General features: G+C 41.3%; 2 protein-coding genes across 8 annotated transcripts in view; both read right to left on the reverse strand.

The window, feature by feature from the left end:
* The window catches only part of sh3rf1 (SH3 domain containing ring finger 1), a 33,746-nt gene extending 27,857 nt beyond the window's left edge, over positions 1–5,889 (reverse strand). For both annotated transcript variants that reach the window (XM_017423456.3, XM_017423455.3), the window contains exons 1-2: positions 5,599–5,889; positions 4,406–4,898 (exon numbers count right to left, since the gene is read on the reverse strand). In XM_017423456.3, coding sequence (XP_017278945.1) covers positions 4,406–4,780 — 375 coding nt within the window. In that variant the 5' untranslated portion in view covers positions 4,781–4,898; positions 5,599–5,889. The remainder of the gene's footprint in view (positions 1–4,405; positions 4,899–5,598) is intronic.
* Positions 5,890–10,020: 4,131 nt separating this feature from the next.
* The window catches only part of nek1 (NIMA-related kinase 1), a 16,423-nt gene continuing 1,454 nt past the window's right edge, over positions 10,021–24,989 (reverse strand). Inside the window, exons 5-36 of one of the 6 annotated variants that reach the window (XM_017423453.3) lie at positions 24,886–24,969; positions 24,729–24,796; positions 24,552–24,638; positions 23,722–23,776; positions 23,295–23,495; positions 23,129–23,201; positions 22,217–22,329; positions 21,977–22,042; positions 21,629–21,688; positions 21,505–21,552; positions 21,268–21,348; positions 20,949–21,142; positions 20,743–20,865; positions 20,557–20,659; positions 19,408–19,494; positions 18,884–18,967; positions 18,721–18,798; positions 18,399–18,494; positions 18,101–18,298; positions 17,962–18,015; positions 17,612–17,849; positions 16,972–17,079; positions 16,690–16,866; positions 16,146–16,286; positions 15,960–16,059; positions 15,707–15,783; positions 15,401–15,615; positions 14,651–14,808; positions 13,965–14,359; positions 12,467–12,600; positions 12,237–12,369; positions 10,021–10,779 (exon numbers count right to left, since the gene is read on the reverse strand). In XM_017423453.3, coding sequence (XP_017278942.1) covers positions 10,766–10,779; positions 12,237–12,369; positions 12,467–12,600; positions 13,965–14,359; positions 14,651–14,808; positions 15,401–15,615; positions 15,707–15,783; positions 15,960–16,059; positions 16,146–16,286; positions 16,690–16,866; positions 16,972–17,079; positions 17,612–17,849; positions 17,962–18,015; positions 18,101–18,298; positions 18,399–18,494; positions 18,721–18,798; positions 18,884–18,967; positions 19,408–19,494; positions 20,557–20,659; positions 20,743–20,865; positions 20,949–21,142; positions 21,268–21,348; positions 21,505–21,552; positions 21,629–21,688; positions 21,977–22,042; positions 22,217–22,329; positions 23,129–23,201; positions 23,295–23,495; positions 23,722–23,776; positions 24,552–24,638; positions 24,729–24,796; positions 24,886–24,969 — 3,843 coding nt within the window. In that variant the 3' untranslated portion in view covers positions 10,021–10,765. Of the gene's footprint in view, positions 10,780–12,236; positions 12,370–12,466; positions 12,601–13,964; positions 14,360–14,650; positions 14,809–15,400; positions 15,616–15,706; positions 15,784–15,959; positions 16,060–16,145; positions 16,290–16,689; positions 16,867–16,971; positions 17,080–17,611; positions 17,850–17,961; positions 18,016–18,100; positions 18,299–18,398; positions 18,495–18,720; positions 18,799–18,883; positions 18,968–18,987; positions 20,441–20,556; positions 20,660–20,742; positions 20,866–20,948; positions 21,143–21,267; positions 21,349–21,504; positions 21,553–21,628; positions 21,689–21,976; positions 22,043–22,216; positions 22,330–23,128; positions 23,202–23,294; positions 23,496–23,721; positions 23,777–24,551; positions 24,639–24,728; positions 24,797–24,885; positions 24,970–24,989 lie in introns of those variants that run through there. The other 5 variants (XM_017423452.3, XM_017423454.3, XR_005232784.1 and 2 more) reach the window with 5 other exon arrangements.

Below are 24,989 nucleotides of genomic sequence, written 5' to 3' on the forward strand. Positions count from 1 at the left end.
ATTTATACAACGGGGGCTTGCAACAAGATACCACTGCTGCAGCAGAGGCTGCCTGGAGGCGTTCAGGTCCAGAGGAACATCACTGCCTGCATGTCTGGTAACAGATATACAGGCCTTATTCATTTATATGACACAGAATTAACCCGCAGTCAGAGAAATGCATTAAACATCTTACAGCAAAAGGCTGAACATACACACCAACGTGTGCTGATACTTAACGGAGAAGGTGAATGTGAGCTGGTGAGGGGGACGAGATGAGACAAGCCCGCTGTTTGGAAAAGAAACATTGAGCTGAAACTGTTCGTGGAATTCCTCAAAGACGCTAACACAAAACATCCCCCTCTGTCTGGGAAAAAGCGACAGAACAAAAGTCTTTTTCCTCTGTACGTCTGGGCCGGAAAATCTTGAGAGGCCAAAAAGACAAAGACGGGCACATAGGCTTAACTTAAAGAGCAGAGGAACCCAACAATGAAGAGACAGCGACAGCTTATTAATCATGACCGGGTCCTCTGAACGTCTCTTTGGGTATTAAGTGAAAATGTACTGTATGTGGAAAAGGATTATCTACAGCCGTATAACTAACCACATTACTTAATGTGTATGTTCCAAAACATCCCATTCATGGTAAAAGATGTGAAACATATGAGTATTTTTATTGCCACCACAGCAACCTTACAAAGCTCTGTCTGTTTGTTAGCAACATATCTTAAAAACAATAGACAGATTTTAATGAAACTTTCAGAAAACAATCATGGTGTGTGCCGCCACAAATAATTAAGTTGGAGTCACTCTAATTCAACATGGTCGCCCCGGCTATTTGACCTTAGCCAACACAGAAATGGCTATAACTTAGGTAATTTTACAAATGTTGAGCTAAAATTTGGTGTTGTAGTAGTTGACTCGTCCTCAACACATACTCTGGGAGCTAATACATCTCATGAGATTCTGCATGAAATTAATCATAAAGCCATTTACAAGGTTTGCCTGTGAGACAAGAAAACTGTATTTATGCTGAATGTATGACAAAACATTACAAGATAAAGTAAAATGAACTGGAATATAATTTACACTGTGTTTTAATTACAAGTTGGTAAACCACCAACTACCTCTAATCTGTGTTAGATAAGAAAAATGTGAAAATACAAAAAATGCAGACACTAAAGTTGTTTCAAGTACTTTGTTTCCTCAGAATGAAAGTCAGCAGTCAGCAGTAAGAGGAGAACAGGGAGCAGTGCCGACTTGGTGTCTAATAAACTCTAATCTCATTAGACCTTTAAAAGGCTCCAGCCTGGATTTAGTCAGCGAGGAAGGAAAAAGTACACGGCAGAAATATGAGGAAAAAATACAGGTCGTGTCAGTGGCTCATGAGAGAAAATTACAGGTGGCTCCAAAAATCCCCTAATGTTCTGTCCAGAGAGCTGCAGCTCTTTTGTAAACCTCTGTGGGAAATACAGGGGAGGCAAGAGAAAAGTGCGAGTGTGTTGAGAGAGTGGGAATGAATAGACCAAAGGTCTCCTGAAAAAAAAAATTCCCTGTGGAAAGCAGCAAGTGTGTGTTTGCCAGTGTGTAGACAGTGTGAGGGTGTAATGACGGGGTTCTGTCATGCAGGCAGAGGTCAGGACGTCGGGCAAAAGTTAAGACTTGAACAACAACAACATGATGTCATCAAAGAGAGCCAGCATTACTCACTGACCTCAGACACAGGAGGTGCAGACAAATTTTTACGCAATGGCTTTGCACGATGAACGTAAAAACAAACTTATTTTCCCTCTAAGGGAATACAAAGAGGTCGAACTTGTCATGATGTTATTCCAAAAATATATGGGAAAACAAAAACATCAGTGGCGTCTTGAGGAAAACACGACCTCCTTCTTACATGTCATTTGAAGAAAAGATAACGAGGAGAAAAGGACTTCAACTTATAAAGGGGACTGGTTTGGATTAAAAAATAAAAAACTTGACAACATTAGGAAAGAAGAGACAATGGCCTAAAAATATTCTTAAAAGGTTTTTTAAAAAAAAACACCCAGCACTGTCTCATTACACATTAACTAAGCTCATAATGACAAACCTAAATCTTCATCATAAGCATTATTAATTCTTCATGAAAACATTTTCTTAACTATTATTCCTAAGGGTTTCATCAATACAAAGAAATAATAGCAAAAAAAGTTGTTTTTGTGGACTTCGGTCCCGCCCAACTCTCCAGAGAGCTCCGATAAAAACTGAGGACATCCACTCAAATCTCCACTTCCCTTCCCATTTCCACAGCTGGCTGTGACCCTTGCCTGTGGTGACTCCCAAACTCCGACCTCTGACTTCCTGACAGCTCGAACGGCATTACTCACTCTCACGCAGAAATACCACTGAGCTATTCGTTTTCAATCTGTGGGGACAAAATTCTTTGTTTTACAAGTCAACAAGGGACGGAGGAAGACAAAACATCCATGAAACGGAGCACCGCCAGAGCTGAGTCACAGCCAACCACAGTGCTACGGTAAAAGACTTTTGATTCAGCTTCATGAAAGAAATACCAGGATGCTGCGTCAAACACATGCTGTAACCCTGGGGATAATGAGAGCCAACTGGACACGGTTACCCACTAAAACATTTATCCCTTTTGGTCCCAACACCTTTTAACCATTAGCCATTTAACACTCAACAGTTTCTGTCACCGATGGCCTTCTACGTGTACAAACTCTCTCTTGGCCGTTTTACACGTGTCGGACGGTCTGTAGGATCAGAAGGGTGCCGAAACAAAACCCTGTTGTGCATCTGTCAGCCAGTCCCCACCGTTCTGCCCTCTTAGCATTATCTGGGTGTACAAGGATGGGAGGTGGAGCTCTGCTTGAACAGGGGAACAGCACCAGAGGAGCAGCCTCGAGCTTTATTTGTAACTCCCACAATAATGGGACAGATGAGGAACAAAAAGGAAATGGCACTGAGGGTGTCACCCGGGAGCAGTGAAGCGTTCTGTCCCTAAGGAGCACTGACCAGAGATCAGACCGAGCAATCTGCAGGAGCTTTGATCTCAGCCTTTTATGCTGCGACAAAGTTACACCTGCACCGCCACGTCTTTTCTTCTTCTCTGTCATCAACAGAATGCCTTCAGACTGCAGAACACACATAAGAGAAGTCTACATACTTGTTAAAAAGGCAGGAGAAGCACCATTTAACTTTGGAACAGGCAATTTTACACACTTCTACAATCGCTACTACAATGAGCGAGTAGTCTGCCTGCCACGATTAGGTAGAGCCATTAACATAAAAGGCAAAACAAGGGCAGAGTTTCAAATGACAACGTTTTTAATTTTCAACAAACAGCCTTCTCAGTTTTGGTAGGGGGGGATTCCAAAACCCACAAACAGCTTTGAAATGAGTACAAATCCTCTGAAGTGATACTTCGGCAAATGAGGCGGGTCCCCCAGTAGCAATTTACAGAAAGGTCTGTGATCTTCATACCTGCATGGCGAGGCAGATACATTATCAGCGCTTTGACATTCCAATGATTCTGCACAGGACCTTGACATCTTTTCATCTATCCAATCCTCCCCTCGTTGGGACCAGAGCGGCTCAAAGAGGGGCCCATGGGTTTTCCCTTTTGTCCCCACTGCTCACATTAAATGTGGTTTGGGTAAAATTACAGCTTGAAATCTGAAGGAATCTGATATTTCAGGAATAAAGTCAACATAGTTTACCTAATATTTAAACAAAAAAGTTATCATGTTACGCACACTTGTTTTATACAAAGGAGACTGAGCAGATAAGTTTAATAGCACCTCCCAACAAGTATTATTTTATGCATGACATGAATAATAGGGTGAATAATCAACTTTCACACAATATGAGGGAAAAAAAAAGAGCCATTTTGTTCAACTAAAATGGAACAAAAACGGCACGGACAAAAATTCAAAGACTGATTTTTACCTGATTTCATCTACGCAGAAAAATTAATTACTGTCAACATTTCATTTGTCAAAATCATTCAGAATTTTTTTTTTTTTTGACACATATATGCTAAAACTTCTATTAGTTTTGCAGCTAAAACACTCACCTTGTTGTCCCACCCTGAAATCCGCACAAACAGTTAAGCAGGGAATTAACTAAAAGGCAGCTAATGAGAACAAGCTTGCAGGAAAAGCCCGTCTGCCATCGATTCAATAAAAGGAATTATTTGGTGGCTAAACTATTGACTGCTCTAAATCTCTGCCTGTGGTAGTGTTGAGCTGCTAGTCAACCTGGCTTAAACAACACCATGATAACCAATAATCTGCAGCAAAGATTAGAGACCCGACACGCTGCTTTTAATCCACAGATTTTCTCTGTTTGGTTTTTGCCTGACCCCAACAATAGGGAAGGCAGACTGAGGCTCACTAATACATGTTAAGTCAGTCAGCATACTAACCCGGACAGCGGTGCTCTGGGTGCGCTGAGGTTGCGCCCCTGGCGTGCCCTGCTCCCTCGTTCCACTGCCATGCGCCCTGGCCACAGCTCCGGACGTGCCGTTTGTGCAGACTCCAGCCCCGGAGCCGGCCCTCCGAGGCCTCTGCTTGATGCCATCCAGCAGGCGCACGAGGAGGATGTTGCTCGGGAGCTCATCCACGGCGCACTCCACCAACGTGCGGCACTCCGGGCAGCGCAGCTCCCCGCGTGAGCCCAGGATGCCTTGGAGGCATCTGCGGCAGAAGGTGTGCTGACAGGGGAGAACCTTGGCAGAGGCGTCCAGACGCTCCAGGCACACGGGACACTCAAGCAAATCCAACAGCACTGATTCATCCATCCTCCCGTGTGGTCTAACTTCAGAAAACCATGATGCTGATGAGGTTTTTGTTCAGAAGTGCATCAAGGACTGTCACGTCACTCCCATGCCTCGGCTATTGCCATGGCATTTTCATCAGCTACAGGGGAAAAAAAGGTCAAAGGATGCAAACAAATCAACTGTGTGCAGAAGAAATAGGTCAACGTATCCACTTTAAAGACACAACATATGGCTAGCGTGACACATTAATAACACTTACATAAAAACACTGCCCTCCTTTTTTTGTCTTTAATTAGTAAGTGAGAGAGGAAAGGTGATATAATTTAACTAACGGGATAATTACACCTGATAATTGTGACCTTGCTTTCTTTAAATCCTCAGCACCATAAGCCTGAAGTGATGCTGCATGAGTGAAAAACTGTGATTTTACAATTACACACAGGTGTATTAACAATATGAGTGCTAACAAACTAAAGTACAGAACAAAAGGCTCACTTGTGCTTAAAAAATAAAGTTATGTGAATAAATTTGAGTGAAAATAAACAAACCCTTGAAACTATTAACCTTACTCGGGAAAAAGCCAAAATTACGTAACACTTACGCCGCTTTGTTTTTTTGTTTTTTTGACAACACCACTGTCGGGATGTGAACTCATCTCTGATAATAACAAGCAAATGAGCAGAGTTTGCTAGCGAACACCACATATATTAACAGTAATGCCGCCTTTTAAGTAAACATTATGAGTTTTCAAAATAGTTTCAACAACTTACATGACAAAAGCTTACTCCTATAAGACACTTATAATCTTTTCAAACAGTATAGCCTACAATTTAGCTTACCTGCTTCCAAAACAGGACTCCTCTTGTTGCTCCGTATCTCCCAATTTTTTACCTTCTTGCTAACGTTAAGTTAGCAACCGACCCCAAGTCTTCTCGCCACTTTTCTGTGAGTATTACGCGTACAAACGCCGCCCTCTTCCCTACGTGAGTTTCACTGAAAGGCGGGCAGGGTGAGGAATGAGCATACCTCCTTCAGATACCGAAGTAAAAACCTAACATGAAGCAGACTCTAACCGGAGACGACGGAACTCCAGCCGCTTAGAGCGCCATGCTCGTACTGCTGTGTGCTGGGAGCAGAGAGGGGGGGAGGGAGGGAATATGAGCGCTTCACGGACACCCGGGAAACTGAGTGAACACGCATCGAAAGGACAACACAAAACATGAAATGTAACGATCATGTTAAAGAGTTAGAACAATTCACTCAAGCCTTTCTTTTTTTAAATTTGCCTTTATAAAATTGCGTAAAAAATTATGATTTAGAAAGAAAATGCGTAAATTCGACTTTTCAGGATTTAAGAAAAATAAAGTGTTAGATTTCCCCACAAGTAAAACGCCTCAAGACACAATCACAAGATTTAAAGCAACCAAAATGAAAAACTAATTTAAAATGACTAAACAAACTCAAAAGAGATTTTAAAAAAGCGATAAGTGATACGGAATACAAAACGAATAAAATCGCATTCAGGTACTTTACATCAATGAGACGACTGCAAGGATAATTTCCGAGGTGCACCTGAAGGCGCCCTGTAGCGTTGTAAAAAGGGCGTGAACTGAATCCTTTAATAACATGTAATATGTGTCAGAAAATAGCATCCTCTGTGTACGCAATGGAAAATCCCTTTTAACCCCCACTTCGTCATTTTGCCAGATATTTAGTATTTTTAGCAGTTATTTAAAATTTACAGCACTTGTTTCTGAAGCCGTCACAAATGAACTTGAAAATAATTTTCTCCCTTTATCTTTAAGCTTTATTCTAGCACCCTGCAGTGGCTCAGTTAGGGTTTTCCAGCCTTCACATAATGTGAATGAACACAGTTTTTAACAACAGGAAACAGCAAGTGACAGAAGGACTTTTCTTTTTGCATTTTATAGCTGAATACTGGAGAGGTTCACAGAGACATCTGGTGGTGGATGCTTTAGTAGTTTGAGACTATTGTGTGTCCTTTCTGGGGACCAAAGACAAATTCTTGGCCTATCTTTGGCTCTTATAAAAATAAGCAAAAGTCACACAAGGAAGAGAGGGAGATCACTTTTCAAAAAGGGCTACTTTTATTACAAAATCTAAATCTGGAGCAGACGTTTTACTCCCAATGAGCCTTCACAGCGAAGACACAAGAGTGGAGCTCTGCAGACAGTAAACAAGTGATTTATTTTTATCTCATTTAGAGGATGGTGTGTATTGAGCAAGAGGGAGAGATGAAGGAGAGGAAGAGAAGAGCAATAAAGACGGAGATTTATTCGGAGGTGTCTCTCCTCTGTCACACGTGATCCCAGGGGTGCTGACAGGAGCCCCTTGGGTCATATTTTCTCACTGCGAGGAGGAGCCCTCCGCCTCGCCACCTTCAACCTCCATGCAGAGGCTCCTGGCCTGCTTTTTCAGCTTGACCTCATGTATCATCACACACACTCCGTGCTGTTTTTATGAAAAGTCCCCCCGCAGCCATTATTTTGATGTTATTCAGATGGGCAACAGGAATGATTTGTGCACTCTGAAAAGCAATAATCTTTCTATAATGCTTGCACCTGAGGGTGAAACGAAAAGATCACTGCGCACACACGCAGACCTGCCAATGATGGAAGTGACAGCTGGGTTACTGCTTGTGAAGGGAAATGAGGAAAGCAGGGGGAGGACCTGACCCTCATTTCCATAAAGGGAGAAACCCTGATGAAAAAAAGTTCTCTTTTGTAGAATTCAAGAATATTAAATGGTAACATACTGATTACCAATGAGGAAACCCTTTAAAAAAGAGCTACAGGGACTGTAACGAGTTGACATTTCCTTCTGTAAGCCAAAGATCTTCTAAGTAAAAGCAGCCCCAAATATCTTTGACTTGAAACGCTATTTAGATCAGGGCCTTCTCATGCAGTGATCTTCACTTTGATAAGGCTTTCAGATTTACTCACTCAGCCTGAGGCATTCTGCTTTCAAATCAGATCAGGCACTAGAACTGAATTTCAAGTAACGCTGTCTGATAACAGCTCGATGCATATTTTAGGACCAAGCCAAACATGTGCATTTATGGAAAATCAAACTAGAATTCAATTTATTACACTCCAACGCTAAAGTCAAACAGAGATGATATCACAGAAACAGGGAGACTGTCACCAAGAGGCCTTTTTCATGAGCTCAGATGTCAGAAAATCTATTTTAAAAAGGGTGCATAAACTCAGTCAACCTTACAGGGATATTTATATTCAAAATAGTGTTTGATGAAAAGGTTTTACAAAATTATTGTCTTACTTGTTATAGATAGCTTGTCAAACAAACTCAGTTAGGAGAAATGGTGTTTTAGTCTGACATGATAGGACTGACAAGCTAATGGCTAGTCAGAGTAAAAATGGACTGCTGTCATCTTAAAACAGCTCCAATCGCAAAACTGTCATAGTCGCTCATGCCATTCCATAGTCCTTTACACTGACGTCAAATCTTCATTACACAATTATTCACATGGTATTCCTTGGTTATTTGCAAAGCAGCAGCAGCAGCTAGCTGTGACACTTCTGGTGCAGCCTGGGGCATTTCTGGCAGGAATTATATCACGTTTCTGGCAAAATGACTGAAACACAAAGATGTCCTAAGACAGCAAATTTCACTGTGGGAATACATCGACTCAAACAGCAGCTATTTTCAGCTCATCAGTCCGAGCAGACCCACTTCTAAAGTGGATCACTGCTGTCTCAAATTAAGTTCAGTCTTCAACATTTAATAGCAGATTGTGAAAAAAAAACTGTTGGTTAAATCTTAACGCCGTTGTCACGTTTCCATTACATGAGTATTTCAATAAAACTGTTATGATATTCCTGCTGGAACGGACGCCAGGCTACACTGGAAATCTTAGCTGCTTCTGCTGCTAAATTACCAGAAAACCTTATGTGAACTGAATCGATGGCAGTGCAGAGATTTCTTAGAAAGGAAATGAACCGTTCTGACATTTTAGAGATTAGAGTTGTTTTAGGACAGCAGCAATCCACTTTAGTCCTAGTTGTTATTTCTCCCAGCTGAAACCATTCAAAGAGCTATCTACAACAGGCAAAATATTAACTATTCATACCTTTTCCATGGAACCTCACTTCAAAATGGCCAAAATATTCCTTTTATGTGCAAGCCAAACAGATTTTCTTTTTTACAGCTGTTTTTGTAAGGATGTTTTGTCAGGTTACAACTCTCACACCTGAGTTATGCTATTATAAGAAATCATTAAAAAATTAGAGGGAGTATTTTAGTTTTTAAGCACTTCAGAGGCACACCGAATGTGTACTTCGACAGCATGTTAAATGTCTTTAAGCTGTTAAATATGGCTATTTATTTTTTTCTAATAAGGAAAAACTGGAAACCTGGTGGTTCCAATCAGTTCCTGTGCACCCTTCAGTGCTTGAGCCCTAAAGAGAAAGCCAAAATGATTTTGGCAAATATTCCTTTTATGTTTCCATGCTGATGCTTGCATACTTGCATGTACTGAGTAATCTTCATGACATGCGAAATGCAAATCAGGGGTAAAGTTACCACCTATGCATAATGCAAGTCACACAGCACGACTTCAAATGAAACTACACGATCAGCCATGGATCAAACAGACACAAGACTGTCCTGCGGCATAAATAATTAACGACGGCTTAGAAGGCGAGTAGGTGCTCTTCCTTTCTGGCATTTGACAAACAACTCGAATAAATAAAGCTGAACTTGCAGAAAGCCCATACGTGTTTCGTTCTTTGTGTTTCCATATTCAGTAGAACATGACGTGTAGGGTCAGATTGGAAACACAATGATAAACACACCTGTCATTCCAAAGCGTCTTTGCAGTAATGACAGGCTTATGCATAAGGAATAATATATGGAAATATGAATGCTGTGTCAGTCATCCAGAAGAAGGAAGGCTCTCATGAGTTATTGTGAACAATTGCTTCAATACACTGATGAAGAATAAGTTATAACTCTGTTTCAGTGGGAGAACTGTCTAGTTCATAATTGATACATGCAGGATTTTTTGTTTTTCATTTTTAAATAAAAGACAGATGTTACAGAAACAGAAAGAAATAAATGCTAATTTTCCTTCACCCTGACAGCACAAGAAAAACAGATTGTGTCCTTTTAAATGTTTCTAAGACCATTTTTCTAACTGAAAACTTATCAAAAGCTACTCAAGATAGATAACCTTGACATGTTTGTGCTCAAGCTTGATGCATAAACAAGCAACAAAACTCTTCAGGTTCTTAAAAAAGTGTTTATTAAATAAAAACATTTAGAATAGTCAATGTGGAACCAAACAAATTATTAGTGTCATCTAAGTCACAGATTCTATTATTAACACTTTCAGTCGGAGCTGACCCTCACATCACAACAGCCAGTGTTGCTACAGGACCTCAGTGACATTCAGGTTCACTCACAAGAACAATAATTATTAAATCCCAGTTAAATCAAACTGTAAGAAATGTGAAAAATAAATTAGGTAACATTCAGCTTTCTGGTTTGTTGGAAACTCTGGTAAGAAAAGGAGGCTCAGCTGGTTTTTGAGTTTTTTTCTGGTACATTTATGCTGAGGCTGACCTGGTTGGAGTTCTGCTGCTGTGGTTGAGCGTGGCATAGAAGGAGAGCACCTGAGAGGACCGGATCTTAGTCCAGCTGAACCAACAAAAAGGAACGAACAGTTTACATCCTTAAAGTGCTGAAACATTGGACGTCACAGGCAGAAACAGACATTTACAGAAGCTTGAAATGAACTTTGGTTATCAAAAACAGATCTAACCACATGATTCTGAGTAAACTCTGTTTTAGAAAAAGAGCGCCAGGATAGTCAAAGAGGGAAATACGGTGTAGCTCTACATCATGCAACTCGGCCTGACACTCGGAAATGCGAGGCTGCCACACTTCATGCATAGATCCTTCTGTCAACGTTAAGTGTTGTGGGAAGACGTCAGATGGCTGCCAGCAGCTCCGTTGCACGAAACATTACTCATCATTGTCTAAAAGAGACGGAACATAAGGAAAATCACATTAGGGAAACTCATTTAGTGATGAAAAAAATGACTCCTGAAGGTTATGAGGGAGAAAAAAAACATTAAAAATTAAACTATTGTTACATCAAACCTTCGAATTTTGGCATAACTTGAGTATTTTTTGTCATGTTAGCAACATGGCATCCATGTCTTGGATTAAACCAGGGGGGAAAACAAAACCTTTAGACCCAGCATTTGTTGAAGGAATGCATATCGCCTGCTGTCTTTCATACCAGAGGTTACCTTACTGTTAGCATCCAGAGAACCACACCAAAGTTTGCTCAGGATCTGTAAAATTGAAAGAATTATAGCTAACCATCCGTGTTTGCTAAGGTTTATTAGCTGTGGCGGCCACCTTGAATTGGGTTGACGTTGAAAATTACAGACGTGAGTCCAATGATTTGACGGCTCGTCTGGGTGAGTGACTTTCTGAGACGTTCATAAAAATCAGTTCAGTGAGTTCGGAAATATTTTCCGAACAGACAGACACACGAATGCGCACGCAAACACCTACAAAAGCAAAAAACATTTTAAAAAATGGAATAAGACATTTGCAAATTTCTTGAATTTCAGTCAAGAAAAAAATCCCTTGTAGCCTCGGCTGTATTTTGTGGTTCATGCTGATCAGCAGATGTTAGCATGCCAAAAAGCTAAAGTATTCATTTTAATAATGCTAATATCTCAATTTAGATTAAAGTTGACTGCCTGTACCTCCGTCTTGTTTAAATTACTGGCCAAGCCACAAATGTATCAAACTAATGAGAGACAATTAAAATACATTTTGTTTCCATCTTCATGCTCACTTCTCAAATCTTGCACCAGAAAAAAAAAAGTGCTAAAGACCTTACCTGAAACTCACCAGAATATCCTGTAAGATTTACATTTGGGGCGTGAATGTGACAGGTAATTAGTGTTAGGCTGTAGTCAACAGACTACACAGCATTACCACAGAAAGCTGCTGGAAAAAAATATTTAAAAAAATTGTGTGGGAGCCACAACACATCCTTAACAGATCCTGAGACAAGACCTCAGGGGAGATATCTGACAAGTGCATCTTTTCTTTTAAAATATGGTAAAAATAGAAATCGGAGATGTTGTCAAACAGAGACGTTCGGTGTGAAGATGTATCTGAAAGCTGCTTCAGACATGAGACACATTTCATGCCTTTCCACCCTCCAGCATCTATTTCTGGCCTGACCACAGTCTAACAATAAAATTAGAGCATAAAAAAGAGAGCATAAAAAAGCAGCTAGGCAGAGTAAAGGGTGTGTTTTACATTTTCTTAGTCCCTTGACAACTTGGTGCAGTGATGCAAGAAGAGAAGATGCATTTTAAAAGAGACATAAATTAGATCCACACACGTTTCTGTAGTCTACACAAGTCAGTGGATATTTAGGAGGAAGAAGTTGATTAAAAACACTAACCTTCTTGGTATGCCCCATCTGCCATCACCAGGTGAAGGATGTTGGGGTACAGATGCTGGTGCTCAGTTCCCAGAATGTTCAACACTAAACTGGAGCCAAGCTCGATACTTTCATCTTCATCTTCATGTATAGCCTTGAAAAAAAAACATTTTGCACATTATTTTAAGCTTGTGAGATTTCACAGGAAGCGTTTGCAGGTTTAGAGACAAAAAGAAAGGAATAATTCATACCTTAATCTTGTTGTAGGCTTCGATAAACTTCTCGAAACCCATCTGCTGCTCCAGGTTGAAGCGAAGCTCTTCCAGACGACTGAAGATGCTGTCGTGATGGTCAGCCTCACCGCCCTGGTCCTCTCCACTGCCATCTAGGGAGAAGCAGAACGTGTTGTTGCTCTGACAAATTTGACTTTCAAGGGTTGTTTTGGCCATTTTTAAGTGAGGTTCTGTGAAAGGGTTGTGAGCAAATATCATCTTTGAATGTCCTCAGTTAGGAAAACCAGAGCTTACATGTGAGAGGACTGACAAGCTAACGGCTAGTCCAAACAGAGCCAAGACCGCAGTCCTAAAACAACTCCAATGTCATATTTCATAGACATTCATGCAAAAGCTATTTTATAAATCTTTATACCATCAGTTTCTCAGCACACTGGTATTTACATAGGATTTTATGGTTATGACTGAAGCCGTTTTAGGATATCATTGGTACACTTTAGATGTGGGTCTTCTTGGACCATATGTACAAGCAAATAATGATTTGTCTGAGTAGACCCACTTCCAAAGTAAATTTTACCACCTTAAAACAACTCCAATCTTCAAAGTTTCATAGCGGTTCATACAAGCGCTTTTATTTAAATCCTTACTTTGCATATTTTTGCATGACACGATTATTTCAGCAGAAATATTGTTGCATTCCTGCCAGAAGTGCTGCATCAGAAATCCCACAGTTCGCTGCTGCTGCAGCCATTTGTGCGTATAAATGACCATAAAAGTCTGTGTCAGATATCTGTGTAATATAAAATATTGGGGATGTAAACATTAATAACACACCATTTATAAAACTCACTATGACATTTGGAGGTTTGAGATGTTTTAAGATGGCAGGAATCCACTTTTGGTTTTGGCCCTCGCTAAGGCTAGCTGTTAGCTCGTCCATGTGGTCAAAATTAAATGAGCTAAAATTATAAGAACTAAAAAAAATAAAACAAAAATAGTTATCTACAACAGGTGAGATAAGAGAACCCTCCCTCTAAATGGCTGAAATACATAAATATAAACTAGTCTCAAAAGTATGCACAAAAGTGTTCAACAAGATTTGTATGTGTTCAGCAATTCACAAAATGCATAAACAGTTTTTCAAATGTACATATTTCAAACTGCACAAATAGGAATATGCTAAGAAAGTCTCAAGAAAGTCAAACCCACAGGCAAGCTGATCTGTGTTGACTGATCCGTCTGCAGCAGGTGATTTATGCATGCACATTTGACAATTTGACAATTTGCACACTCCTGCATACACACTGGTGAATGTTGCCCACAAGCAAATCCTGCTGTACACTTTTGTGAATAACCTTTGAGACTAATTTATCTCCATACTGCAAATATTCCTTTAAAATCCTGATCACATTTTGGCTGCTTTGCTTTAGGTGTGCTTCATTACACTCCTCAGTTTGAACCCTTCAGACAGAAACTAATCATTTTTTGGTCACAAACCCGTGGTGTCCCCTCCTACCTGAATGCCATTCTTCATTGAGCTGTTTGTCATTATTGTGATGCTCTCCTCCCACACCATTGGAAAGCAACTCCCTTGCCTCTTCATCACCAGGACTCCCATTAGAGCATTCCTCGTCCTCATCTTCCTCGTCCTCGTCATCATCATCATCATCATTAACATCATCGTCGTCGTCGTCATCGTCATCATCCTCATTATCTACGGCCATCTGACTGTTGTCCTGATCGATGTCAGCTGTGATCGTGCGGAGAAGCTCCTGGTCTCCGTCCTCCGGAGGGTTCCCGTTTAAGTCTCCTGCTCCAACATCTGCAGGGCTCCTCACCATGTCGCCTTCTTCCTGCAGCAGCCTCTCCATGGAGGCCCTGATGTCCCTCAGATCTTCATCTTCATACCCACTGAGGAACAGATCATTGTCTCATCACTCACAGAATGCCATCACTTGGTAGTAATTAATCATTTGAAAATTCACAGAATGAAACCAAGGACATTTATCTGTCATTAATAAATTACCCGTTATCTCAAAAATGCACAAATAATCTTAAAGCCAATTGATATTTTACAACGTAAGCATGCATTTGCTGGCAAATTAACCACACAGTACAACATAAAACATGCCATCTTGCCTCAAAGTTCTTACGATTGATTAAACTCAGTCAGATCAGAACATATCTTTATGCATCTCTTACTCCTCAGCCTCAGATTGGTCATCATCTTTAGCTGCCTCCTCCAGGTCCTCAATTTCCAGGTCTTTGTCTGGGGCCACATTAGCCTTGCTAGTCACTCCAGAGTCCTGCTGCGAGCTGAAGAGTCGACTGAGGTCTGGTAAAGAGCATGTTCGCAGCATCTGACAGTACAAAACAAGCAAAGTGACACAAAGACTGAAAAGGCTGAGGAAAGTTCTGATCAGGAAGATCCACTGAGATAAAAAAACAAAACATTTACAAGTTACAACAGAGCAGCTGCAAATAATTACCAATACACAAAGGATTTGGAAAGGTTTGAGAAATGAGCTTTGTGTTGCAACATGTTTAAATTAACAATGCCTGTGTGTGTGTGTGTGTGTGTGTGTGTGTGAGTCTAAGTGTGTGTATTAGAAATAATAATCAAAGCTGTGCAGATGGCAGCGTCCCTGACAAAGGTTATGACAGATATAGGCTGAAAGATGTTCTTTCTCTCCTATCAAACCCATTACTCGCTCAGACACTCTGATTAATGACTCTGGCTGCTTTACAGCTCTCCTCATTGAAGTCCCGTCCAAAATATCACCGAAGCCTTTTTATCATGTCTAGCTGAATTGTGAATTTCCTGAAACACTTGGTCATTTGTACAGCTGAAGATTTAACAATTCCCCAAGTGTTGTCTGAAACTTTCAATGTAATTTCCAGACAAAAAAAAGAAGAGAGAAATAGAGAGTGGCATGCTCTGCCTTTAATCACTTTTGGGTTGTTGGCATCAAACATGCCCGTAGAGAGACCAATAAGGAGGGCGTTCTGGTTCTTGGAGCGCAGAGGTGAGACAGATCGTGAACGAGAGGCCAGAGAGGAGGATGACTCATCCATGGAAGACTGGGCAGAGAGGACTGCGAGGGCAGCAGTGCGTCGGTGGGCCGGTGAGCACTTCATAAACAGCGGCTCCTCATACTGAGCCAAACCTGGGGGGAGCCATGTAAGGGCAGATTTAATGAAGATTATAATTGGTCTAAAAATAAGCAGCAGCTGTGGTTCGCGACGCATGCATCTCACATGATGTTTCAGTCGGTTTCTCTGCACTTTTCTCAGCCTCCTTGGTGTCTGGTGGTTCTGTTACGCCCTCAGGTGGCCTAAGAAAGAAATATAATGTAGCTCAAACGTGAATGCTTTTTAATTCTGTTGCAGCTTTAAAACAACTTTAAGTATGGAATCTACTTTGCCCCATAGAATTTTAGATTATAAATCAACACAATGCATGAGTGTTATATTTGATATATAGAAATATTTCAGGATAATAAATAGTCACATTGGCAGTTCCTGCTCCCACGCTTGCTGCACACTGGCTGGAGGATTTGAGGCTTGTGTGGGACTCTCCCCCAAAACCACCGACTCCAGATCTGCCGAATCTAAAAGGGATTCATTTAGATTAGTACTGAAAAACTCTCATAAGAGTGACTTGTCTTGTCAGTGTCAGTTTTAGTGAAACACTGACCCTTAAGAGCCGTCAAGGTGGGGGGCGGGGGCAGGGGCACATCGACTACAGGGAAGTTCTGATCTGGATCCTGGTTTGGAGCTGCTGACTCCTGATCAACAGCTGAGGTCAACGCTTCTCTGGGCGTTTTCTCAATATCAGCTGCTGCAAGAAGTGGGTCATTAAAATAGGAAAACAAATTTGCTTGAATTTATGACAATAAATAAACAAATTTAAACTGGTAATAAAATTTTACTTGAGATGTACTTCATGCACTAATTATTTGCAGGTAAACTATTTATAAATGATGAGTTAAAAAAAATACAATGATACACAATATTACAAGTATCACTTTGCCTACAGAAAAAGAGAAAGGGGAAAAAAAGCCCAAATTAATATTTTCTAAACTCAATGCCAAATATTCACAATTTCTTCCTGTGGTTGACTTCAGGCGAAACAAATCAAATCATATGTTCAAATATAGGACATTTTGAAAAAAGGTACCATTTTTAAAATCCAGGAATAATGAAACAATTCAGTGTATAATCAACAACATTAAACTTACAGGGACTGGAAAATTCAGTTTCAGATAAGGACCCCGTCTCCAGCTGCTGGGTGTGCGGCTGAAGCTCCGCCTCCTGAAGCGCTCTCAGCACCTGACACGTTGGACTTGCTCCCCACATCTTCCTGGGAGCTTCTGCTTGTAGTTCACCCATCTGTATGACCTCCCCCGCTGTTTGATCTGTGACGATACACACACACACAGAGACAACATGCGCGTACAACAACGTGCAGCAAGTATTTCCTGCAGGAGTGCTCGCGGTCTCACACAGGGGCAGACACTTACCGATGGTACTGACGCATGTTTCCGCTAAAGTTTGTTGCGCTACGGAGAGAACGAGTGGAATGCCGGCCTCCCATTTCTTCCTGTCCCCACCAGATGACGGCCTCTCCTCTGGAAATGCGAACATTGTTAATTAGAGAATGTTGAGTGGAAAGTGAACAAAACTAAAAACATGTAAACTGCAAACCTTGACATTAACGTAATACAAAATAGCTTATAATCCGTTGGAGCTAAGAGTGTATGTTGGGAATGAGTCAGCTACTACCACACCAAATTTTAGCTCATTATCTTTAAAATTCACAGAGTTATAGCCACTCTTATGTCACTCATTTGTGGCAGCCATCTTGAATTGGGTTGACACCAAAGGTTAAATCAGTTGTAGGTGTACATCCAATGATTATCATCAAAGAGTTTCATTAAAATCCACTTGCAGGTTCACGATTTAGTTGCTAAAATAACAGACAACCAAACACATGCACACAACTGGACTTTGGAGGTCAGTGAAGAAAAGATTCCTTGCATGCAATAATAAACTTCCTCTGCAGAGGATCCATAAATGTGTGATGGAGTTTGACACACGAAATAGTAAAAACAGACTCTTGCTAATTAACCTCTAGTTGTTTCTTTGAAAGTTTAAACTCACTGGCTGCAGTGGCACACGGCTGTTCGAAGGTTTGCTGAGGCTCGGGAAGTACAGCTAGCTGTGCCGCTTCCCCCTTCTTCCGATCTCCATTTGGAGAGGGACATTTGTCAGCTTCAGACTGATTCTGCTGCGATGCAGGACTTGGTTCTGCATGGGCAGGAGACCCCTCCACCTCGTCCACCGGGCTCTGCACTTTTAGGTTCTGGTTAAGCCTGCGCAGAATCTGCTTCTTTTCACTCTGTTACACAGAAATCATTGAAAAAAATAGGTTCTTAAAGCTTGGATAACAATTATTAGCAGTCTGTATTGGTTTACTTGTTAACTGGGAAATACGAACAAAATAAAAGCACCTGTATCACTGTCGCCACCTCTGGTTCATTCAAGTTTTCTTTCAGTGAAGTAATCTGTGAAACACGCAAAACACTAAATTCATACATGCAAGAAATACATCCCCAAACACTACAAGAGACTTTCTACACATATACTGACCGCTCCGACGTTCTTCAGGGCAGCAGTCATGGATATAGCTGGGGTGGAGAGTTGAGATGCAGGCAGGGCTGAAGTTTTGGCAGACGGGTCTTGTTGGGCGGGTTGAGGTTCTGGGTGAGGACTGTCAGAGGTAGATGATACGTCTGCTGATGAGCTTCCGGCTGCTACACCCAACTTCACACCTCGAGCTGCGGAAAGCTTTCACAACAAACGGCCAACATTCAAATAAACTGCAGGTAATCTCACTTTAATGCCGGTCGTTTGAGATGTTTCAGTAAAATAATAAATAAAAGCCTACATGGTCCTCCCAGGCTCTCTTTTCTCTCTCATATGCTTCTTGTCTCTTCTTCTCTAGCTGCTCTTTTAGTACAGCAGCACGGGCGTTAGCCTGAGCCTGAGATACATATAAACAGTACATAAAGGTAAAACATCGATCAAGCATGTTTTTATGATCAAAAAGGTTTAATATGACAAGAAAAACAACAATAGTCTTGATTGATTTTAAATGATTATAAGCATTTAGAGCTGCTCCTCTGATTGTCTAATCCTTATTAGTGAGATCATAAGGTTATAATAAAAAAGTGCAACATGTGATTGCTTTGTGCTTCTTGCAGACTCACTTTTAAAGCCTCGATCTTCTTTCTCCTGAGCTCTGCCTCCTCAGTAGACTCCTGGCTATCAGAGCCGTCGCTGTCATACTGAAATACACAACAACAGTCAGGAGAAAGATGAACTCTGTCTCATTACAGACACATTTGAGTTCCTAAAGGTGGGGAAATGTACCTTCTCTCCTCTCAGCCGGGCTTTGATCTGCTGACGCTCATTAAAGTTCTGCAAACGGATCTGCCTGAGTCTTGCCAAGTACTCCTGAGAACAAACACACATGCGATGTATGAGTGATAAGCAAAACCTTAGGGTACAGCATCGAAACTAGAAGGCATATTTATACACACATTCAACGGCACAAAAATCATGCTCAGCATTGTTTGCACTTTTATGAGATTGGTACATTCGCCACTTTTACAAACCAAAATGCATTCATGTTATACATTCAAAAGGTAAATATAAGAAAGAAAAAAAAAAAAAAGTCAAATGAACGGTTACTTGAAATGGAAAAGCAGCCATTGTTGGGTTCAAACAAACAGCTCACACTGATCCGTGGAACTCCGGACATTGCACAAGCACTCAACATGACTGAGCTGCTGGGTTGAATTATGGGTGTGTCAAAGGGGGTTTTGCGCAGACATGCCAGACGTGCTGGGAGTGAGATGGACTGTGAAGCTGGGTATGAAGGTCTGGGCTCCTACCTCCTCCTCTTTGTTGATTTTTGGTCGCCTGCACCGAGCCGCGGTGGCCCGGCTTCCATAGATTGCAGCCAGGTTTTGCCGAGTGCCCTGTTTCAGCATTCAATGTAACCACACTTTAGAAGGTGCAGGCCCTAACATCTAACCACCACAACAACCTGAAGTTGGGAACGGCTCTCCATTAAGTTTCCACTGATAAATGATCCTATAATCAACTTCAATCAAATGACTGCATATAGAGTTAAATGTAATGTAGTGTCTGTAAAGTATTCATCTATTGGCATTTTTATATCATGTTGTCAGACGACCTGGAGCTGAACCAGATGTAATTTTGCTTCTAATGTCACAGACAGATTATTACCTGTTGTAGATGGCTCTTTGAATGGCCTGAGTTTAGAGAAACAAAGTTTACATCTGACACAACTGATGGAATATTGGATAAGTCCAAACAGGGATGAAAACAAAGTGGATTCCTGCCATCTTAAATTAACTCCAATCTCCAAGATTTCACAGTGGCTAATGTAAATTCTCATTTGTAGACCTTTACAGAACCATCAATTTCACATTACACTTTTATTTTGACAGAAATGTTGTATTCCTACTGTATCGCAAATACTGGGTTTTATGAAAAAGTGTTAATTGCTAAAAAAAAAAAAAAACAAGGACATTTTCTAATCACAGCAAGAACACCCATAGTGAAGTATGGTGGTGGTAGCATCTGCTGTGGGGATGTTAATCACTGATAGAATTGCTTGTCTTTGTTTTATCGTTTGTTTGGTTTTTTTGCATCTTCAACATTTTATGCCATCTTGATCAGATAATATAAACCCTACTCTAAGTCATAAGACAACAAAATAGGAAAAATGCCAAAGTCAGTGACTAATCCGATCGCACTTGTGCCCAAGATGCAGTAAAGAAATCCATAACCTGCACAAGATTCTTTGCAGTAAAGGTGATGTATCTTCTAGCTTTGATGCAGTTTCCCAAGTACATTTCTACCAGCAGAGGAAAGGGGAGCTCTTCAGTATAAGTGTCACTTTTGAAGCAAATACACGCATAACACTTAGTGTGCAACTGGTCATTATTTAACATTTTAACAACAGGTTAGCCATAATAACAGAGTGCAAGTCAAACCACAGTCATACTACGTACCAACTGTCCTTCCGCCCGCACTTTGTTGAGCAAGGCTTCCCTCTTCCTCTGTAGAAACTCCTCAACCTGAAAGGCCCGTTCAGCTCCCATATGAGCACGCTGCCTGAAAACAGAATACAATAGCACTCTTAAAAGAGGAAGTTTATTTGTCTTTTCAATTCAGACATAATTTACAGCTCGAATCACCGGCTAATGTGGGCTTGTTTTGAAACATGCTGCAACTTGTGAAGTTCTCTCTTGATTTCGCCGGGGTTCAGGCGTCGGACGGGTCCGTTGGGCAGCACTGGACCTGCAGGAGCTGGGATGCCTCTGAAAAACAAAAGGAAATGTTTTCAAGTTTTATCTTATACAACACAAACCGAATTAAAAAGGAAGGCGATACACCAGCTTACCGACTGGGACTGCCGGGTCCTGCTGAGACTCCCTCCCTGCTGTCGTCTTTAGGCTGCGATTTAGATATTTGGTCCAGAGCAGCGTGGTAGTGTTCATACGGTCTCTTGCTGGGGACGGGGACTGGAGCAGGGGCAAAAACAGAGCCTGGGACAGGTGGGGCAACACTTGCAGGCCTCTTACCTGCCATAAAACACTGAATATAAAGAATTGTTATGAGCCAGACAGGAACCTCATAACAACTAATTTGTAATTTTTTAGCCAAGAAATCATGAATTATAAACACCCAAGTAACGTTTTCAAGAAATAGATGTACATTACCTTCCTCTCTGGGCTGCTACCCCCACTTGAGCTCAACACGTGCTTCCAGCCTTGTTCTCTGGCTTGGTTTATACGACTGATCTGTAGGAAATCACGGATGCAGATTTTTATTCAGTCCTAGCGGGAGTGTTTGAGTCGCCAAACTGATTTGTGGCTGGGCTCAATCATCTGATGGAATATAAAAAAATCAGATCCACATTTCAGCCCCCAAGCTCTTTAAGGAAAATCCCCTCTTACCTTTTCCTTCTCATTTCTCTTCATTTGCTCTGCTTTCAACAGGAACATCTGAAGAAAATGGAGATCAAAAGACTATAAAGCGCAAAAATGTTGAAATTATACAGAGACTAAATTGTATGCGCACCTGTTCCCTCTGTTTTCTTTCTTTCTCAATCAGCTCCATGCTTTTCTTTTTGATGACCTCCTGTAAACGAGACAGAAGCACCTCAAACACACAAAAGCTACCTCACGGAAATCGTCTTTAAGGCTGCAGTACTGCTCTGTCACAGGGCAGGCAGGCAAAGTGGGAAAAGGGGCTGATTTAGAAAAAGCTAATTCAGGGAGAACACTCCGAATGGATCAAGTGTGGAAGGTAAGGAGCAAACTTAATGGGAGGGAGAAAACTGAAAATGCTGGTAAGGAGTGACCCACATGTGTGGAAAGAAGACGGAGGGAGGTCAAAGGGGGAGTTATACAAGGCACTCAGCTGTACCTCTGGTTTTTTTCTTTCCTCCTCCACTTGGCTGACTCTTCTCTGAGGAGCTGCTGGGAGAGGGGCCTGAGCGACACGTGACACGTGACTTCAGAGTTTGCCGACACAGTGTGACGTCAAAAACACTCATATAAGCACAAACACACACACACACACGAAGAGGCCTCTAATATTTAAGACAATGAGGTTATCCTCAAGAGCATCAAGGGCTAAAACTCAAATCAATATTAACGCACTAACCGCTTTGTGTTTTACAGCTGCTTTCCTCTCTGGCGGCTTTTTGGCTCCATTTCCAACCTTCCTCACAGTTAAAGGCACTCCATATTTGCAGGCTGGTTTTGTAATTTTCTGGGCTGGAGCAGCAGGGTGTAAAAAGAGAGGCAAGAGGTATAATTCACCCAAGTAAAAACATTTTTTTAACAAATGCAGCATCTGACAACTCGAAAAGGTAACAACTAGAAACGACGAAACTTTCTGGTTGTTTGTACATGCACAAACTATTAGATATGAAAATATTATAATTATGGTGTTTACATGAGTTGCAGATAAGATATACCATTCCTATTCCTGTTTAGATGTTATACAATATCTATCTATACCAACATTACTGCAACATCTGAAATCATCTAAAGTCTAAATTGCAATGTCCATCAAAACACGGGGCATTACAAGGTTCCCCCACTCCCCCTTTCAAAGTGCATGCTCTTAATGTTCTCTACAGGACAGAGCAAGCAGAATCTTAAAAATCTGAACATAAACTATTCTTGATTAGACTCTCTTTACATTTTCTGAGAAGTTCAGTCATCCAGGAGAAACTCGGAATAGAGCTGCTGCTCCTCCAAATTGAGAGGAGCCAGTTGAGGTGGTTTGAGCATCTGGTAGGAATGCCCCCTGAATCTCCTTAGGGACGTGTTTCGGGCATGTCTAACTGGGAGGAGATCCCGAGGATGACCCAGGACACGCTGGAGAAATTATGTCTCTCAGCTAGCCTTGGAAAGCCATGGAATCCAGAAGAGGTGGCTAAGGAAAGAAATGTCTGGGCCTCCCTGCTCAAGCTGCTGTCCCTGTGACCCAACTCCAGAATAAGCGGCAGATAATGGATGGAAGGTTGGAAGATGCTGAGACAGAGAGCACTGCATGAAGTTTGTTTACCTGATGGCATTTGTGCCACACCCATTTTAGGCTGCTTGTGAAGAAAAGTATGGCGGAATTCCTGAGCAATGATCTGAAGAGAGAAAATAATTTTTTTTTTTAAAGGAATAGGTCTAGTTTATGTATGAAAAATAAAAGCAGTGTAATAAAAAATGCTTAACTCTACCTGTGGTGTGAGAAACTTCTCTATCCTACAGGAAAGGAAGAATTTGTCCAGTATACTGCCGACTGAGGGCCTGTCTCGAGGGTTACGTTTAAACAGCTGTGCCAAGAGAGACCGAAGTTCTTGGGAGTAGTGAACAGACACGGGGGGGTATGAGCCACGGATTATCTTCAGGACTAAATTCTTCATGTTGCCAGCTTCAAACTAAAAGAAAACACACACACACACACACACACATATAGTTGGAGGTGAAGACTAAAAGAAAATAATCTAAACCAAGCTTATGAAACTCAGATCTGCACCAGTTATACACAGAACATGTACAGGATCTTGATCAAAATTCATATACGAATGAACACTAAAGTGCTGCAAAGGATGCTTTAAATAGCCATAAATATTTAAAAACAGTACAGACACATGAAATACTTACTGCATGCTTAAGAGTGCACATTTCATACAGGACACACCCTAGGGCCCAAATATCACTGCAGAAGGAAGGACAGGAGGAAAAATAAAAGGTGAGAGCATACATGTGGACAGACGGGGTTGGACAAATGTAATTAATTAAATAAGCCATTAAGTGTAACTTATGAAACTGCTATTTTCTTTATAATAAAATGAAGAAAGTGGGCACTTGCGTATTGTAAAAACTTCTGTCAGTTCACTGAATTAAAGCCAAAACTTTGTTCAGTGACTTTAACTAAAGTGGATCAGATAACCAATACTTAAACTGGTAATGGAGAAATCAATATTAGCTTCCCGCTGTAGATGTAGACAAGCAGGATCAAGAGGTGACATGGTATCATCCTGACATCACCAAAACAAACACCAGCAAATTTTAGTTTTAAGAGGAGGCCTGAGGACTGACAAACAAGTCAAAGATCAAAATCACATAAATCCAGAGTATCAAATGGTAAATGGCTTGCACTTATATAGTGCTTTATCTTGTCCAAGGACCCCAAAGCGCTTCACACTACAATCATTCACCCATTCATACACTGATGTTGGTAAGCTACATTGTAGCCATGGCTGCCCTGGGGTGGGCTGACAGGCCGGCGCCACCGAGCCCTCTGACCACCACCAGCAGGCAAGGCGGGAGAAGTGTCATGCCCAAGGACACTGTCTTGGACAAGTGTCATGCCCAAGACAGCTGGAGCGGGGGCTCGAACCAGCAACCCTCCGATTACAGGACAAACCCCTACCTCCTGAGCCACTGCCGCCCCTGTACCTATTGTCCTAACCCTAACTTTTGTCAAGTACCTTTTGTTGTTGTATGGTTTGTTTTCGCAGATCTCTGGTGATAAGTAATATGGAGTTCCTATGCATGTCCTCGCCAGATCTACAGTGCTGAAAACAAGACGGACACAAAGTTTGGTCTCTTGCAAAGTTCAGCCTTTAAAAATATTGGCAAATCTTTTCAGACAACACGGAGCATACCTGTTCAGCACCCTTGCAATACCAAAGTCCCCGAGCTGCACTGTTCCATCTTTAGTCAAAAATATATTCTGTACAGACATTCAGGCGACACATAAATAAAGCAAAGAATAACAAATGAGTCATCAAAAAAAAAAAAAAGATCTTGTTAAAGTAATACCTGCGATTTAATGTCCCTGTGGAGAATTTTTTGATCATGCACGTGCTTCAGAGCCAGGCAAATCTGCACAAACCAGTCCAGGATCTTTTTGGCGGAGGGCGGGG

The sequence above is a fragment of the Kryptolebias marmoratus genome, linkage group LG24 (assembly GCF_001649575.2).
Source record: "Kryptolebias marmoratus isolate JLee-2015 linkage group LG24, ASM164957v2, whole genome shotgun sequence".
Lineage (NCBI taxonomy): Eukaryota > Metazoa > Chordata > Actinopteri > Cyprinodontiformes > Rivulidae > Kryptolebias > Kryptolebias marmoratus.